Genomic DNA, 18,059 nt, shown 5'->3' on the forward strand with positions numbered 1-18,059 from the left:
AGTTTCTCTAGCAATAGTCCCTGTTGATCAAAGCTGCATTATTTAAATCTATCTGGAGAGAACTTTACATTTTCCACAGTGTATTTTTTGAAAAGTCTTATTCTTAATAGCTAAAATATGTGCAGCTTGTATATTTTGTGTCATATTTTCATTCTTTACATAGCTGGCCAGTTCTCCCAAAGGCACATCGTAGGAGAGGGAATAGCGACTTTGTACAAGAGGAAGAAGACAGACACCCAGTTACACTTTGTTTCAGCCGCACCACACAAAAATCCCAGACATGCGGGGAGTTTGGAATGGCAGAACAGAGCCTGCAGGCTCTACCTCGGTCTGCCTCCTGCCATACAGTTCACAGTTTCCTGACACCCTCAAAGCCCCAACGAGGAATCCTGCAATTAGTGTAAGCAGGCTCCTCCTTCACTGCAGTCTTCTTTTCGATTGGTAAAATATCGCTGCTGGCTCATGTAGGGAATCCCACCCCTTCTCCGTGTTTTCATTCCGAATCAATCCACAACTTTACACCTGCATGAGTGCCAAGCCTCTGTGGATATATAAGGGAAACCTTCAAGAGGCATTTCAGAGTTACAGGGAAGAAGCTGAAGGAAAGGAATTCACCCAGCTCCGGCAGGCAGAAACCGAACCAACCATGATCCTCCCTGCCATTCACTTCTCCGGTTTTCTCCTCGCCTGCGTCTTCATGAAAAGCTGTTTGGCTTTCAAGAATGATGCCACAGAGATCCTTTATACACATGTGGTCAAACCTGTCCCAGCGAGCCCGAGCAGCAACAGCACGCTGAATCAAGCCAGGAACGGAGGCAGGCATTACGGCAACACTGGATTAGATCGTAACAGTAAGTGTTTCACTTTCAGCGCTTCCCATCCCTTGCTACGCCTCTGGTAGGGTGGGTTCATGCCTAACCAATGTAAGCCTACGTTTCTGTTCGAACCCATGTCCAGTTTGCAGTAAGAACCAGGCACTGGTCGATGAGCACCTTTTCCTTAGGCAGGTTTCAGAGTAGCAGCCCTGTGGGTCTGTGTCCGTAACAAGAACAGGAGGACTTGTGGCACCTTAGAGACGAACAAATTGATTAGAGCATAAGCTTTCCTGAGCTACAGCTCACTTCATCGGACTCACTTCACTTCCTAGGCAGTGATCCCTGAGAGGGGTAATTTAACAAAAACCGGCTGGATTTGTTGCTCCCCAGAGCCACACACGCAGCCTGGCGTTCTGGCTTTGCCGGACACGTTTTATCCCTGCACGTTCCATCACCCCGGTAATAGGTCAAGGAAAATAAAATCTCCAATGAAATCCAGGGAAGGAAACGATGTTCTGTTAGTTCTTTACTCCCTCTGGGCACACACCGACCAACTTCGCCCTCAACGTGTTTGGGGCGTCACGTGACTAACTGTAGCTGAGATGCAGTCATTTAAACCGGGAGCTCAGTTTATGATGCTGCTGCAGTAGAAAAGAGGAGGAAGGTAAAGAAAATGGGGGAGATGACATTTGAAATGTGCTTGCTTTCTTAGCTCACTCACCCTGGCTTTCAGTGCCGCAGTGTGTAGGTACAGCATCCTGTCTGGGCTACTTCGGAAATGTAACTCTTCCAGGCAAAAAGCTTTTGATTTTGTTCCAGCTTTTTGTTTTTCACTTCCTGGTTTAGCACTTACCTGCTTCACGCCGCTAGCAAAAGTAAACAAACAGGTTCACAACCTACCTGTGATCTCTGCTCCAAATTACTTTTTTAATTATATATATATTTATATGTTATGGGATTTTCTCCTCCCGATTCTCTGCGGACGTGGAAACCTTTTTCTGGCTTGATCCGTTCCCTCCCATCCCCACTTCATTAAGCTGAAATGAAAAACCGACCCACATTCATTCAGTAAGAACAGCGGCATCGCTGGAAAGCAAAGGCAAAAACTGATGGCAATATCCTTCAGCAAAGCCAAGACGTGTCAGCTTTTATGAATACGGGTGGTTTAACTGCACAGGAAATGTCTCGTCATTATGAGATTACTGGAGCAGCCCAGTAGGTATTCATTGTCAATGACCTGTCACTACGGGAAAGCTGAACCTGTACATACATAAAAACAGAAGGCAAGACAAATCAAAGCTGTGATCAGCTGCTTCCAGGTACATTCCTGAGTGCAGCTGCAGGGAAGAAGGAGAGCGTGAATCATTCAAGCCAGTCAAGTAGTCCAGAAACCAGTCCTTTTGTAAATCATCTATCCAGAACAGTCTTCAAATTCCTAATCCCCCCTGGACTGTGCACCTTGCAAGCAGTGGGACAAGGAGAAATGGTTGGCTTAACTCGATGTCTCTGATTAGAGTTTGATTAAAAAACCAAACCAAAACAGAGGCATCTTGTAACTGATAGGGTGAGGTACCTTCAAACCCTTGTATCTGTACTCTAAGGTATCATTCTAGGGATTATTACTTCTATTTTTAAAAGCATCAATGGTGAGCCCTCTTGTATAATATGTGTACAATCTCCAGTGTACATTTCCTCCAGAAAGAGGAAGAGAACAGGCAGTGAAGGATTGCATATTATATTACCTTCATGTCTAAGTGTAATTACTGAACTAAACAGTAGTGTTTATTGCAGTGAGCAGAGCTGCACATAATAGCAGGTACAAACATGCCTATATTTGCAGCTCTGCACCTTTATACCATGTCAACTCACCTAGAGAACTCAAAAGTTGCCTCAGGATTTGCAGTATTCCCTCTATTAGGTATAAGAAGTATAAGGAATACTGTACATACTAATGTGTTATCCTTAAGGCAAAATGACCAATGTACAGGATTAAAAATTTGAAAATCATGTGCAAAACATAATTTTCAAACACAACTTTTATTATTTATAAAACAGTTTTTCTTCAGAACACTAGCCTTCACTGGAGATGAAATCCATAGCAAGTATGACATTTTAAAATAAAACAATTCTTTATTCAAATGCATTAGAATAATTTCTAAAATCCTGAAAAACACTATTTTTCACACTAACGGTCCAACAGAGTTTTACCAAACATCCCAGAGCAAATTCCTTCTAAAAGAACAAGCAAGAGACACTTCAACCCCAGGGCATTTTTTCCCTCCATGCACCTGACCATAGGAGGCTTAGAATGAAATTGCCTCCTCAACTGTGACTATATTGCTCCTGCAGTGCTATGACATATATATCATTATTTGTATCATGATAGCACCTAGAGGCCCCCATCATGGATCAAGGCCCTATTGTGTTAGGCACTTTATGCATATATAATTAAAAGATCATCCCCAAAAGCTTATAGTCTAAGCCTGTGTCATCAATTGCTATGCATGCTGTGATCATTTGAAAATGAGCTGGAGTCTGAAGAATGGCTTAGGAAATGTTTTCTTTATGAATCTCAATGTTCATTGTTCTGTGCGTTTTGCAGATCGCGTTCAAGTTGGCTGCCGGGAACTGAGATCCACCAAGTACATTTCAGATGGCCAGTGTACCAGCATAAATCCTTTGAAAGAGCTTGTGTGTGCTGGTGAGTGCCTCCCTTTGCCAGTGCTCCCCAACTGGATTGGAGGAGGTTATGGAACCAAGTACTGGAGCAGAAGGAGCTCCCAAGAGTGGAGATGTGTCAATGACAAAACTCGCACACAGAGGATCCAGCTCCAGTGTCAAGACGGAAGTACAAGAACCTACAAAATAACCGTGGTCACGGCCTGCAAATGCAAGAGGTACACCAGGCAGCACAATGAGTCCAGCCACAATTTTGAGGGAACCTCTCAGGCAAAGCCCACGCAGCATCACAAAGAGAGAAAAAGAGCCAGTAAATCCAGCAAGCACAGCTCAAGTTAGAAGTCAGGCAACCCTTCCCCCAAAACTTAACTCATCTGTAACCATCTTCTTTACAGATCTGACTGCTTAAAAGACAAGTCTGCCATTGCTGTGTTCTCACTTGATGGTGCATTGCTTTGACCAAACTCAAAATGGCATTCTGTGCATATGGACCTTTTTGGTGATTTTCCAAATGCTCCAGATGGGCAGTACCACAAGCCTTCCAACCCCACACAATGAAGTCTTACGTTTTTTTGAGGTGTGGAGGCAAAGAATTGTTCCCATGAACATTCACTGAAATTATATTTTTTAGAAAGGTGCTTTGTTGTAAATTTTCATGGGAACAGTTGATTAGCAAATGTCTCTTGCCTTCCAAATAATATTTTATGAACTTTTGACACGTTTGCTTAAAAGCAGCAATCAGTAACTGTTGTCAGTTTCATTCTAACAAAACAATGCCTTGCATGCTGATCTTTTTCTTCTGTCTACCAAAAACTAAAATATGCATGGCAGCAATTGAAAAGTAAAGCTGAATAAACTATTTATTTGTCACTGTAATTATTTAATGAGCTTTTTACATGTAATTTTTTTTTCAAAATGTTCATCTTATGTTTTATAGCTTTTTCCATGTATCAAAGTATTTTCTTATGATTTGTGACTGGATTAGAATATACATTTTGTAGATAATGTAAAATAGATGTTTTAGCATTCTTGGTACGTATATATATATATATATATATTTCATTTTGAACATTAATAGTTTTGGGTTTTATTTTGCAAGTAGCATTTTGAAAACTGTTTTGTGCATCATAAGCTCTGTATTATTTTTGTTTAAAATGTGCAATCAAAAGATAGAAATGACTTCCTTTCAAATTCATCAGTTTCTCTCTCTCTTTTTTTTTAACAAAATAAACAGCTATAAAGATGTATCGTCTTTGGGACTCTAACATGTATGAAAATGCACACATTTTTGACCAATCATGGCATGCAATCTAATAAAGTGGGATGTTTTACCTACTTGATTGAAGGCAAGTGCCATAAAAAGTCTTGCAGCAATATTTAGCATAAAAATAACCTTTCAATGGATTCCTTTGGCTTGTAGAGGTCTTATGTGACCTTCTAACAGCTGGTGCTTATTAGTGGTCCAAACCAGGCTCATATTTAACAATTCTCAATGTGTACATTGTAGAAAATAAATATATATTTGGGAGGTTTTACAAGCTAATAAAACCACCCCAATTTATTTATATTTCTCCATTTATGATTATAAATATCAAACTTATGGTTAAAATAGTAATCAATATAATCTTTCTTCTAAACACAATTTAGTCTTGCACATTCTTCACCAAATGTTGTGAAATATGTAGTAAGCTGTCAAATTTTTCAACATAGTCTGTGAATCATGTTGGTTATCATTCAGACTATACTAAGACTGAGATGATTTTCATCAATACTTGTACTCAATGATTACTCTATATTGGTGTAAACAGTAAGGGCTAGGTTCCCCAACCTGCTGTATCATTCTCAACTGGTAGCATTTTACACCCTTTTAGCACAGATGTAAATGGCTACCCAGGGAACAGGGCAATGGAGAATCTGGCCCTAATAAAGAATGCTGTACAAAACTCCTCTTTGACAGAATATTTCGATCAGTCCACCTTACATTTTAAATAAATAAGGCTCAAGAACTGTATTGTGCCATCATTTTTAAAGTGGAACTCCTCATGGTTATTAATGAAGACCTCTGTTTAAAAATGCATGCCACAATTTGGCTCCTAGGATCCCAAATTTTAATGACTTTGCAAAAGTCTTTCTAATTACATTTGCTTCCCTTTACCCAATTTTTTTAAGAACACATATGAAAGTAACATTATGTATGAGAAAAAAAGAGAAACGTTCTTGTAGTTGCAAAAAGAAAAGGAGTACTTGTGGCACCTTAGAGACTAACCAATTTATGTGAGCATGAGCTTTCGTGAGCTACAGCTCACTTCATCGGATGCATACCGTGGAAACTGCAGCAGACTTTATATATACACAGAGAATATGAAACAATACCTCCTCCCACCCCACTGTCCTGCTGGTAATAGCTTATCTAAAGTAATCATCAGGTTAGGCCATTTCCAGCACAAATCCAGGTTTTCTCACCCTCCACCCCCCCACACAAATTCACTCTCCTGCTGGTGATAGCCCATCCAAAGTGACAACTCTTTACACAATGTGCATGATAATCAAGTTAGGCCATTTCCTGCACAAATCCAGGTTCTCTCACTCCCTCACCCCCCTCCAAAAACCCACCCCCATACACACACAAACTCACTCTCCTGCTGGTAATAGCTCATCCAAACTGATCACTCTCCAAGTTTAAATCCAAGTTAAACCAGAACATCTGGGGGGGGGGGGTGGTAGGAAAAAACAAGAGGAAATAGGCTACCTTGCATAATGACTTAGCCACTCCCAGTCTCTATTTAAGCCTAAATTAATAGTATCCAATTTGCAAATGAATTCCAATTCAGCAGTTTCTCGCTGGAGTCTGGATTTGAAGTTTTTTTGTTTTAAGATAGCGATCTTCATGTCTGTGATTGCGTGACCAGAGAGATTGAAGTGTTCTCCGACTGGTAGTTGTGCTTTTCGGCCTATGGGGTTATCACCTTAACTTTGGAAATGGAAAGAGAAAAAGATGAAATCTATCATCCTATAGAACACATAGCGTCATATATTTAAGGAAAAAATAAATAAGTTAATAACCAGATTGTTTTCTTTAAATTAACTTTGGGAGATCGTGGAAATGCCAGACTAATCAGCCTGGAAATGGAGGGCCGGAATCTCAATTATACCAAAACCTCTGCACACCACTCTGGCAGCTTAAATAATCCTTCGTTTACATCCAGTTTAAGGCCCTTACACACTACAAGAGGGGTGTAAAGGGGTTTTAGTGTAAATGAGAAAATGTTTTTCCACAAAACACATATAGCCTGGGCAGCAGTATATCTGGCTTCACTATGCCTTCCTACTAAGGAGTCTCAACCTTATTAGGAAGAACCACCTCTAGCACTGAGAGGGTAGTTTAGTCTCCATTACAATTCAGTCTTTGTCTTCTTCACTATGTCTACACAAGGATAGTGGCCCTTTTCTGACAGTGGTGTCAGCAACTGATCTCCCTTGGTTCTTACCTAATTGATGTTTAAAATGTGTCGACAGGAAAAACCATACCCAGCATTGTTACAGAAAAGGTCTGGCATTATGGTCTAGCAAGTTTCTAATACCCTTTTTATAATGATGTTGAAAATGATTTTATTCTCTCTACACTAGCAGTTAAACTATTTTCAGGACCAGGTTAGGGGGGACAAGGAGGTCTTGTGTAGACAGAACCAAAAAGTTAATAATGTTTTTTGTTATTGGACAGTTTTTGGTCATGTGGAGACTAGGAACTAAATTAAAACTATCAACACATTTCACAGGGGACACAAAATAGCCGTCAATCACTACATGCAGCCAACACAAAGAGGTTGTGTGTGTTCTATTACCTATTCCCTGATCAACTGAGTTACTAATCCATTAAATGGAAGAAGGATGGTCTTGTGGTTGAAACTGGGCTTGGATTCTAGCAATCAAGGGTCAATTCCACGTTTTAGAATCACAGAATCTAATGTGAGCTGGGCAATTCTGTCCCGTTCATTCAGGTTGAATAGTACTTTACTCATCAATTAAGTCAATGGGCTACTCAAGGAATAAAATACTACTTAACATGAATGAGGATGGGAAAATCTGGACCTTGATCTCTCACCTTCTGTAAAATGGGAATTATATTCCTTTCCTATCTCACAGGAATGTTGTATGACAAATCCATAAATACGCAGAAAGGGCTCTCATAGATTACAACCCCACAGATAGAGCAAATCCAAGGCTTTCATTTTTATGAGTAAGGCTATTCCAAATGCCAACAAATGTATCCATTTTTCACACTAATCTTTAGACATTTAGGGCTTGTCTACATGGCACAGCAATGCACACTAGAAGAGCATGAATTCTAAAGCACACCGATGTATTGTACACTAACTGCCCTGTGTAGACCCTGAACTTTTAGTGCACACCAGCAAGGTCTACATAAGCCAGTTAGTGTGTAACATGTTGATGTGATTTAGAATTCACACTCCTCTAGTGTGCATTGCCACATGATGTAGACAAGCCATCGCTCAAGATGAAAAAGCACCGAGGATTAGGATAATTAACTAACTTCGAAGTCTGGAGTTAGTCAAGTCAATAGAAGTGTGTCTGCTTACGCATGCAGTGAATTTGACTCTAACGTGATTGGAGTACAATGCTCATAATAATAATAATAAAAAAGGGGATGACTATCATGTCCCAGTCTTAGCTTCCCTCTATGCACAGTGAGTTTTAGTTGTAAAAATAATAACTTTAATAATGATTCTACTCTTAAGAATACTATTTGTAACTTTACACCAGATCATCGGTTCTTGCAGTAACACGTATAGGGGTCTTAGAGGGATGGACAAGTCTGAAAGGAGAAATTTCTATGAGGACCCCTTCACAGTGTCTTGCTGGAGGAAATGTGGTTTGCCCCCCCCCCACCCAGAAAAGCCAACGGGGTACACCCTCAAATTGGGTAGATCTCCAGGGACTTGAGAGAGGCCAATGCCATCCCAGTGGAGTCCCTGTGTATCTGCAGTGGCTCTGGCATTGCAGGCCTTCCTTTGCTCTCTGGCATTGCATCTCCCTTAGCCATGGGAGTTCTGAGGAAAGAATAACTAGAGACCTGAGCTGTACCATTCACGGGGCTATACAGGGCAATGTGTACCATTCCCACCCACCTCTGGGCTCCAGCCTGCCTGCATCTCCCTCTGGCCTGTATAGTCTCAGTCCTTTCTTCTCATGCTGAACTTGAATGCACAGAGCCCCATCCATAGGTTTCAGATGAGAGGGAAACAATGATGTAGAGTCAGTTGACTTCCCTCTTCCAAATATGTAGATTCCCCTCCCTGTGAGGATGCAGTGGTATGATCTGGGCCCGTGTTGATAATTAGCTCTTGGAGCCATGCTGTTATAATTAAATGAAACAAATACTAACCTTCAAAAATGGAATTGAAATCATTTAATATATGATCAATAATATTATATTTAGTCAGATTCATTCAGCCTCTGTTGAAAAGGACAGAGCTTTAGGCCAGACCTTGAATGTTTTCATTGAAAACTAGGAAATGTAAACAGACAAAAGAAGCTTGTAAATGTATTGAATAAATACAATGTAGAGGCAGATTAGGTCATTGTTACATGAATAGATAGTGGATTTTCTTCTACAGAACGTATAGAACCTGTCTATATAATATGCTCCTCAATGGGTGGGGTGAGGAGGCCCGGGGCTTCTGAAAATAGTGTTTCTCTGTAGCTATTGTAACATCAGCCTATAGTGTAAAGTGATATCTTTCATCTCAGTGCTTTCTATTCAGTGGGTAAATAAATACTTTTGTCTGCCCTCCTGATTGATGGACAACCAGTCACAAGACAAAGGAAGATATCTCCACTCTGATGAAATGTGGGTCCTCTGCAATCCAATCTCTAGAAAAAGCAAGTTAGTTTTACATTTAAAATCTAGTATTTTTTTTTATTTTTTTTAAAAAGCCTGCTATTTTCATCTTTTGAAAATTAAAGCTGAACACATTCAGTACAATTGGGTAAGATATATCATTATTTCATTACTTTTCTGTTGATGACAGTAGCCCACAGCAAAGGGGCAAATTGATTTATAATGAATGAAAATCAATTTTCCACAGACATTAGAAACCAGATGTTGATTGTTTTGATAGCACTGTAACTACTCAGAGGAAAGGGAATGCTGTGGAGTTGCAGGGGTGGCGTGGGGGTGTCATTAGAGCATTCTCCATTTTGGAGGTCAAAAGTGTATGACTCTTGTAGGACAAAGATTAGAAAGGCCTTTAAGAGGCTTATTTATTCACTTTTTAGTAATAGTCACATACCCCTTGTTTCTTCCTCACCAGCAGCCTTGAAATCAGAAGTGCCAAATACAAGTTCAGTCATTTATTTGGAAATAAAGCAGACTTTTGAATAATACCCTTGGAAATAGCTACCAGATTTCTGTTAGTAAATCTCTGTAGTCCTCCTAAACTTGACCTTTACATCCTTCCTGAGGAGGTACAGCATTAATCACAAAGGGACTGTTCAACACATTCCAATGTGGGATTCTTGTTGCTACAGTATTAACCTGGAGGTGTTTAGTGGAAAATTATAAGGAGCCTTCAGTGCTGGAAAGCATTCTCTTCTCATGATGCACTTCCTTTCCCGTAGGCCAAGCAGGGGGCTTTGATTTTAATTTCATTGACATACATGTAAATATAGCTCCAGGTTAAAATTGGAATTTGTCTACAGATTTATGAGTCAAGCAGACATTCTGTCACTAGATTTGTTCATTTTACTTGCACATCATCCCAACAACAAGAAACCTGCCTGAGCATCTTTCTGAAAGACATCCAACCTTTCAGATCATTTCACATCTGAGCTGTCTTGACGCATTAGTTCCTCCCCACTCTTACAATTTTTGTAAGTTATATTGCCAACCACCTGGAAAATCTTCTTCAAGACTTCCAGTTACAAGTAATTATTCTACTTTCCCTTCTTAATTAATGCTGGTCATGCAATACAGCACAAACAATTACTTGAAATATTTCTAAATTTATTCTTACCAAATTTCTGAAAAATCTCCATAAACATGTAAATATATCATTCGTTTTTAAAAACGCATAGTTGACACACATATAAAACTTTAACGGGTAATGTAACACTGCATAAATGTAAGAATGGGTACATGTAATTTATACCCCCTTTAAGGCTTCTTTAAACTGCCAGAGTGGTGTAAAGATGTGTTAGTGTAAATGATAATCAGTTCTATTGATTTCAATGGAGCTGTTTGTGGAATAAAGTACTATACAATATACATATAGGTATCAAAATCTGCTTCACTGTAAGAGAAACTTATACCAGAATATTCTATAAAGTTGCTGTGCTTACTAGGCATTGAGGAAGCCACTTGCTGTCACACCAACAATATCAGCTAATAAGGAATAATATTACATAAAATAAAATGTTAATTTTATGTTATTGATTACCTCATCTATATATTTTTTCTTGTTCCATTTTGAATTCTATTGCTATGTTTCAGTAATCCTACAGTAACTGTATTATTGCCTTTCAAATAAACACACTTGTTTCTCCCATGGCTAAAGCACTTAGCTCTTTTGAGCCATATTCACTAAAGCACCCTCATTCATATTTTTCTGCTTGGAGATATGTTTAGTCTCCTTTTCTGTACAGTGAATACATTATTATTTTTAAATTATGGTAATTGAGATGAGAACTCATTATCTAGTTTGGCCTAGAAGTTCCACATCTGATTTATGTTTGTGAGGAATGATCAGGGGGCAGTTAGTGGGGAAATTACAAAGATACCTAATAAAAACATAAACCAGTTTGTGCTATCCCATGCTAAAGTAGGCAAAAGATGGGTTCACTGAAGCAGTTTTATACATAGGAAACTGTGGAAACTTGAAGGAAGAGGCTTAGGAAGAACAAGAAGTGCTTGTCCAGTTCGACCACAGGAACAGGAAGCAAGGAAACTGAAACTAGGAAACTGAAAGATTATATATTGAGAAATCTTGTAAAATGAGGACTGTTTGTTTTTAACCGTCTGAAGCAAGATTAAGCTATTTGTTGCCTGATGGATTTTTTTTTCTTTTTTTTTTGACAAGTTGAGGAAAGCTCCTGTTCAGACTCCTTGGGCATTAAGCTGGGATGGAGAAATGCTCTGAACCATGGCAACTGATTCTGAAATGGCAAGATGCAATGTTTTATGTTTTGGCACAGGGAGGGATTACTTTTCCCTTTCTTCCTCTCTCTCCCCCAGCACTTATCTGTTATCGAAAACTGCCCACATTTATACATAGTAGTTTTCACATGTGTAACATTCTTGGTTTTGTTTTAAATATTTATAAATATAAATTGATCTCAGGCATGCATTTGTGTTTTTGACCCTTACACATACATTTTTCAAATTTTAGAGGGCAATTTGGGTGGAGTCATAGGAAGTGATGAAGGATTATATAACAGCAGGGAACAGATTGAATCTTTTCATGTTTGTTTCCAGATATTGTCATGTTTGATTTTGTTAAGAGAAGTAGAATTTTTGTAAGGAAACTAATATTGCTTTGGAGTGTTATCTGGATTCTATTGCAACACAGTTTCAATATTAACTCTTATCAGTAATGTGTTGTTCTTTTTGTTTTGTAAATAACAATAAATGTTTAAAATATCTTGAAAATGCTACATTCTCAAATGTTGTGATTCCCAAAAGACTACTGCAGCAGCGTACTCACATTTGGTGCTGTTGCTGTTGCTGTTTCCACTGAGCAAAATTTCTCAGCTGCAGTCATAAATCCTAAAGAACCAGTATCTTGTGAGAACAAGTTACCTTACCCACTGCATCAATCTACCACCATAATATAAGCCGAAAGTGACCATAATACTCCCTCATTCCAAAGCGTACATACCATTGGGCACTTCCAATCATGCACCAAAGGACTTCTTGCATTTCCAACGCTAATGTGAGGATGTCATCACAGTATTTGGAACCACCAAATGTTCACTCTACAGAATTTTGAACAGGCCTGCAGTGATCTTTTGAACATTCTTGCATAAAAACACCCTGTTTTAAAGTTGGATTTTCAATCCAATTTTGTGCTCCCAGTGCACTTTCTGATGACCCATTATGATTTTCTTATATACAGACCTCCTGTTTGGCCAACAGATACTACACTGTTGGAGAAACTTTAACAAGGCCATTTCCTTTAACACCACAGTGTTGTAAGTTTAAAAACTTGGCTTGGTGAGATGTTTCTCTACCGGCATGTCATACGCAGAGGAAAGGAGTGGAAATTGTGTCAGGAAGGGCCCAAGAACAATACATGGAGGACTGCAGGAGCTATATTGTATGTTCCTTCCCTTTTCCAAGACTATCAGAACTTCTTCACTTGAACACTGAGAAACTGAAGTTCCACTGGATTTTGAGTGGTGCTGACCAGCAGGCGGCAGAACCAGAGTGCAGCCAATGGTACATGGTATGCTTTCCTCAGGACCCTGGGGATTTTCAAGTGGAAATACCCACACAGGAATTAATCCTGCTCCTAGCTGCATCTCTACAACTTCTACCCCCACGCACCTCAACGTGGAGGGCAGTGCACAGCCACAGCATGTATGCCAAGCCTGGATTCCAATTCAGCCATGTTACAATGCTATGGAGAAAGCCAAGGAGACACTGGGATCTGAAATCTCCACAGATCCTCATGTACCATCCTGTTGCAAAGACACATCCCTTGCCTCCTCCATGTGGCCATGCACCTCCCCCACAAGGGGAGAACATAGCAGAAACTCTGCAAGTTCATACTTACAGAGTTCTCAGAACCCTGTCACTCCACCACATAATCAGGTTTTTTCCCATGGGAGAATTTAGCCCATACTCATCCACCACGAATGTAGTGATGCTTATCAAAAAGATCAGTGCTACCCTTACAAAATTTTTAATTCATAATCAAATTTTTTGACCAAGATTTATTAGGAATGGTGATTAGGAAATCATCCACAGAAAACCTTCAAGTTCTATACAACTACTAAGCTCTCTCTTTCTTTCACGTTTCATATCTGTACTCATATATCTTGACACCCCTTCCCAAAAAAACAAAATGTGTTTGCAAGATCCTCTGCCAAGATTAGGGCAAGTGTTAATTATAACATTCCAGTTTTTATTTGCTTAATTATCTGCATTTTTTAACACAAAAAGCCTTAATTATATAATCCAGCTACATAGCTGATGAACTTCCCTTAAAAATTAACATTTGTTGGGATTTTTAATCTATTCAAATACTGGACACATGCTACAAATCTGACTACCTCCATATTTTTACAAGTATCTGCTGATGACAAAATTTCCCCCTTCTTTCTTGACAGATGCCCCCCTCATTGGCTTGCCATTTGGATTCTTGTTCACTGCAGTGGAAAATTTACACATTCCTCCACTCTGTCTAAACAGATGAAGAAGTTTCTAAATTGTATTGAAGAAAAACTGGATCCTGTATTCTCAAAATGTATAATGTTGCAAAAGTCAGAACTTAAATGGAAGCAGGAGATACAGATAGAGATGAATGTCAGGAAAAAATACTTTTAAAATGCCTAAAATGGAAGAACAGGGGACTGGATATCTCAGAGAACTGGTAATAGGATACAGAGCATTTCTGACTAAGTCATTGGTTTGTTTCTAGCAGATCAGTAGTGAATAAAAGTAATTATCTGATGGTTGTTCAGTGGAGTCTGTGTTAAATAAATTCATAGGCCCAGATCCTGAAATGTATTTAGGCTAATTTCCACAGATTTCAATGGATGTTAGGAGTCCAAAAATACCTTCCAGGATATGGGCCACAATCTCTGTACAACTGCTAGTGACAGGGAGCCACATCACACCACTGAAATTGGGAAAAACTGGTAACTTGTTGAAACTCTTGGCAGACACGCCTAGGACCAAAAAGAATTGAAAGACTGAACTCCCCCTTTCACCACTAGAAGTGGACCATCCAGAAAGGGCTGAGGTGCAGGGCAGAGCACAGCTGCTGTCTATGCTGTGTCTACAAGTCTTTAGGACTGTCATTCCAGCACTTTGTTAGCTCTAAAATAACATTTTTTAAAGAGATTAAAAAGTTCACAAATCAGTGATGTACAGGGCAGGCATTAAGTCAATTCACTTTGCCCAAGGCACCTGTTAAAAGGGTTACAGTGTAAAAGAAAAAAAGAAACCCACATACCCCCTTTTGTTTAAAGCATACCAAACAGATCTAGGACTGGTGAATAAAGTTTGCTTCTGGCCGTAATCAATTTGCTTCTGGCCGTAATCTCACCTCACCTGATGGCATTTTAGATCCCTGACAATTTAGCTGCGACCAGCATGTTTGCTGGGTTGTAACTTTATACGTCAATGTTATCTCTTTTGTGCCTCTTGGCCAATCAAGTATGGACCCTCTTGCATTCCCCATGAAGCTCAGATGAATATTTCTGGCACACTAAGGATGAGTAAGGAACACTATGAATATAACAAGAGTCACAGAAGCAATATTGTCAGTGTAATAATAAATACAAATAATACTTCCCACTTCTAGGGGGTTTTTCATCCAAGAATCTACAAAAGTTTTTCACATTGGTTGAGTTTTACAATTCCCTGATATGATTGGGGATACTGCTACTTACCTATCCTAAGCACCTGGGTACTTCTGTGAAGAAATGACTCAGAGCACGTTACGGTGCCATTCATAAAACCAAACTTTTATTAAATACAGAAAAAGAAAGCATACAAGAATTAGAACTTTCAAAATGCTGCACACATCCCAAATCTCTGACTTCAGTTCCTGAAATTTAACTGGAATCTTGTCTCTGCATTGACCTATGTCAGTGCAGCTCATGGCTCAAGTGACACTTGCCAGGACAGTGCTATAAATTATTTATGTAGCACAGTTTATTTTTTAAAAAAAGTGTTATTGTTGCACCTGTGACTCTTTAAATGAATCTTCACTGGGCTGGCTGATGCCTTCCACGTCCTGCCAGTCTTTTTCAGGAGTCTTGCTTGATTGCTCTTAACAAACCCATTCTCTCTCTGGATCGATTTATCCCTATTACAAATCCCTATTAATAATCCCTATTATAATCAGAGGTGATTGTTCATGAGCTGAAAGGTGAGTGGGAGGAGATTAAATTTAACACGGGCTTTCTCCTTAGGTGTAGCCAGGTATGCCAGCTCTACACCAGTGGAAGATTCCCCTATACAGATGGAATTAACTGGCCATTTCAACGGGTTTTAAGCCTGTTTTGTGCAGTTGGAGTAGATGTGCTGGGACAAAGGATCTGGCCAGTTTGACTCTTCTCCCATCTTTAACTGAGCTGTGACCACACTACAGCATGCAGTCATCAGTTTAACCCCGTAATGAGGGACAAACACAAAAACTGTTTCCCTGATGTTCTGAGAAAGGCATGGAAAGACAGAATGCTGCAATGATTTAAAGGAAAGACAGGTAGTTCCTAAAAATAACATTCATGTATATGCGTGCATAAACAAAAGAAAGGAGTCTTAGTACAAAGAAAAGGGACTAGAAGCTGAAGGAGAACATCCTCAGTGCCTTGAAGGAGGGAAAGAATGGAGGGCTGCTCTACAGGCTCCACAAAACAATAAAAACAAAGTGAAAGCGAGAGACCTTTTATTTTGCCATGAAGGTTTCCTAAGAGCTCTTCCTTGCCAAACCTGATGTTACCAAAAACAGGGAAGGAAATATTATCTAAAAGGACAAATCAATCCCCATATGACTACAAAACTGAGGAAAAGAAAGACAGGATTATTCAAGATTTCTGTGAGATCTGCTCTGCACAGGAGAGAAGGGTCATCAGGACACCATAACTGGTTTCCTGCTTTTCAAGCCACCATAGTTCCAGCCCAGATGGATAGCCTAAATGCTGCTTGCATTTATGACAGCTGGCTATCATCTCTAAGGGACTAGAGATCAACCAAGAATTTGCAGAGGTGAGCTCCACCTACCCCAGCGGGTAGGAGAATCCTCCAGTTGTGTAGAGTCAATGTAGTTGGTAGAGGCTGTGTTGAAGGAAAGGGTCACAACTGGAGCAAATGATGCCCTAGCGATTCCTGGCTGCTGGAACTACCCATTGGGGGGTCACTGAAACAAGACATAACCTGGTGCACTACTGAGGCTTCTCTAGATTATACTGGGGTCAGACTGGTCCCTGACAGCCCCAGGATTGTGGAAGGATATAAAGATAGTATAAAGACATTTTTGCCCTTGGCCTCCTCAGTTTCTGTGCTGAGCATAGCTCTGAAACATACAAGGATTGAGCCCAGAGACTTGCATGGGTAGCTAATAGTTTACATGATTTTTTTATACTTTATAAGCATTGTTTAAAGGGTTCAAAGTAGGAAGTTACAGAAAAGAATGTGACATTTTAATAAATTCAGTAAAATTGCAATGTGAGCAAAGGATTCTTAAGCAAGTCATCAATACACAAAAAACACATGACACAAGCAACTTGTAACATTTTTACAAGGCTATCTGAACTGGGAGGATATAAAAACAAAGAGGAGAAACTGTTTGGATATATACAAAACTTTGAGATTATTTGAAAACAAGGTGCTGAAGAGGGAATTGTGCCGAAGACTCACAGGCTTAACTAAAATTTGAAAAACAATCTCCATAACTGAAAACTCCTACTGGGGCTAGGTGCAGAGGCTGTGAAAGATATTATCCTTTGCCTCTTTGATTAACTGACTTTTGATAGTATTCCAGCCCAAGTATATTTTATAACTACACTGCTCTTTACCGTAGGCACTCTGATTTTTCGTGCAGATACATAGAAAGACAATCAACAACCACCAGGATTAGGTAGGTGGCATAGAGAACTCTCAGACTTATTCCAAATGTCCCCACTGTGCTGAAGCACTGAAGCACAGTGGGCGAATTTCACTCCACACCCAAAAAACCCCAAATATTACAGGTGGGGTTATTTCATTATAATTACCTACATTATGGCAGTGTCTAGAGGCCCCACTGTTTTAGGTGCTTTACAAACACATAGTAAGAAATAGTCCCATCCCTGAAAAGCTTATGATCTAAATCTATACCTTAACATTTAAAATACATTATTTTGATGTAAATGTGTAAAATTTCTGTTGGAGTTGAAAAGGTATTCAAATCATAGTGCACCACTTTAGGTTCAGATTTTTAAATGTTTGTAATTTTAGGTCAAACATCAAATGAACAGGTTGCTTAATTTTTCTAATACTTGCATAAAATATCAGTAAGCCTGGTTTGTCTCCAGATCAAATTTAAATTATCAGAACTAATTAAACTAATGTTAATGCTGAGACATAAAATAAATGCAACACAATGGGTGAAACTTGCCACATGTCATTCAACACTTATCCACAGTGAAGTGCAAGTAGTTATGAAAACATTCCATTATGCACAGATGCCACATTTCACACTTTCCTTTCTATTTGTGTCAGAATACTTTATGTTCTCTATTTACTCTCTAGTTGGTGAATTCTTTTTTTAAAAAACACATGAAATGTCTTTACCAATTAACCAAAATTCAGTACCCACACTACCATTTAGTTTGGTG

The 18,059-nt window shown here is 39.3% G+C and overlaps 1 protein-coding gene across 1 annotated transcript; it reads left to right on the forward strand.

The window, feature by feature from the left end:
- The first annotated feature begins 646 nt into the window (after window positions 1-646).
- SOSTDC1 (sclerostin domain containing 1) lies at window positions 647-3,833 on the forward strand. The gene is made up of 2 exons (XM_077809365.1): window positions 647-851; window positions 3,418-3,833. Exons 1-2 carry the CDS (start codon window positions 647-649, stop codon window positions 3,831-3,833), a joined length of 621 nt encoding a protein of 206 aa, XP_077665491.1.
- The last annotated feature ends 14,226 nt before the right edge of the window (window positions 3,834-18,059 follow it).

Source organism: Eretmochelys imbricata, chromosome 2, assembly GCF_965152235.1.
Source record: "Eretmochelys imbricata isolate rEreImb1 chromosome 2, rEreImb1.hap1, whole genome shotgun sequence".
NCBI lineage: Eukaryota > Metazoa > Chordata > Testudines > Cheloniidae > Eretmochelys > Eretmochelys imbricata.

What these genes read in the sequence shown, in the direction of transcription:
- SOSTDC1 (XM_077809365.1), top strand. Translation starts at nt 647, where the DNA reads ATGATCCTCCCTGCCATTCACTTCTCCGGTTTTCTCCTCGCCTGCGTC. An exon ending in CACTGGATTAGATCGTAACA is followed by an intron (nt 852 to 3,417) that starts GTAAGTGTTTCA and finishes TGCGTTTTGCAG; the next exon opens with ATCGCGTTCAAGTTGGCTGC.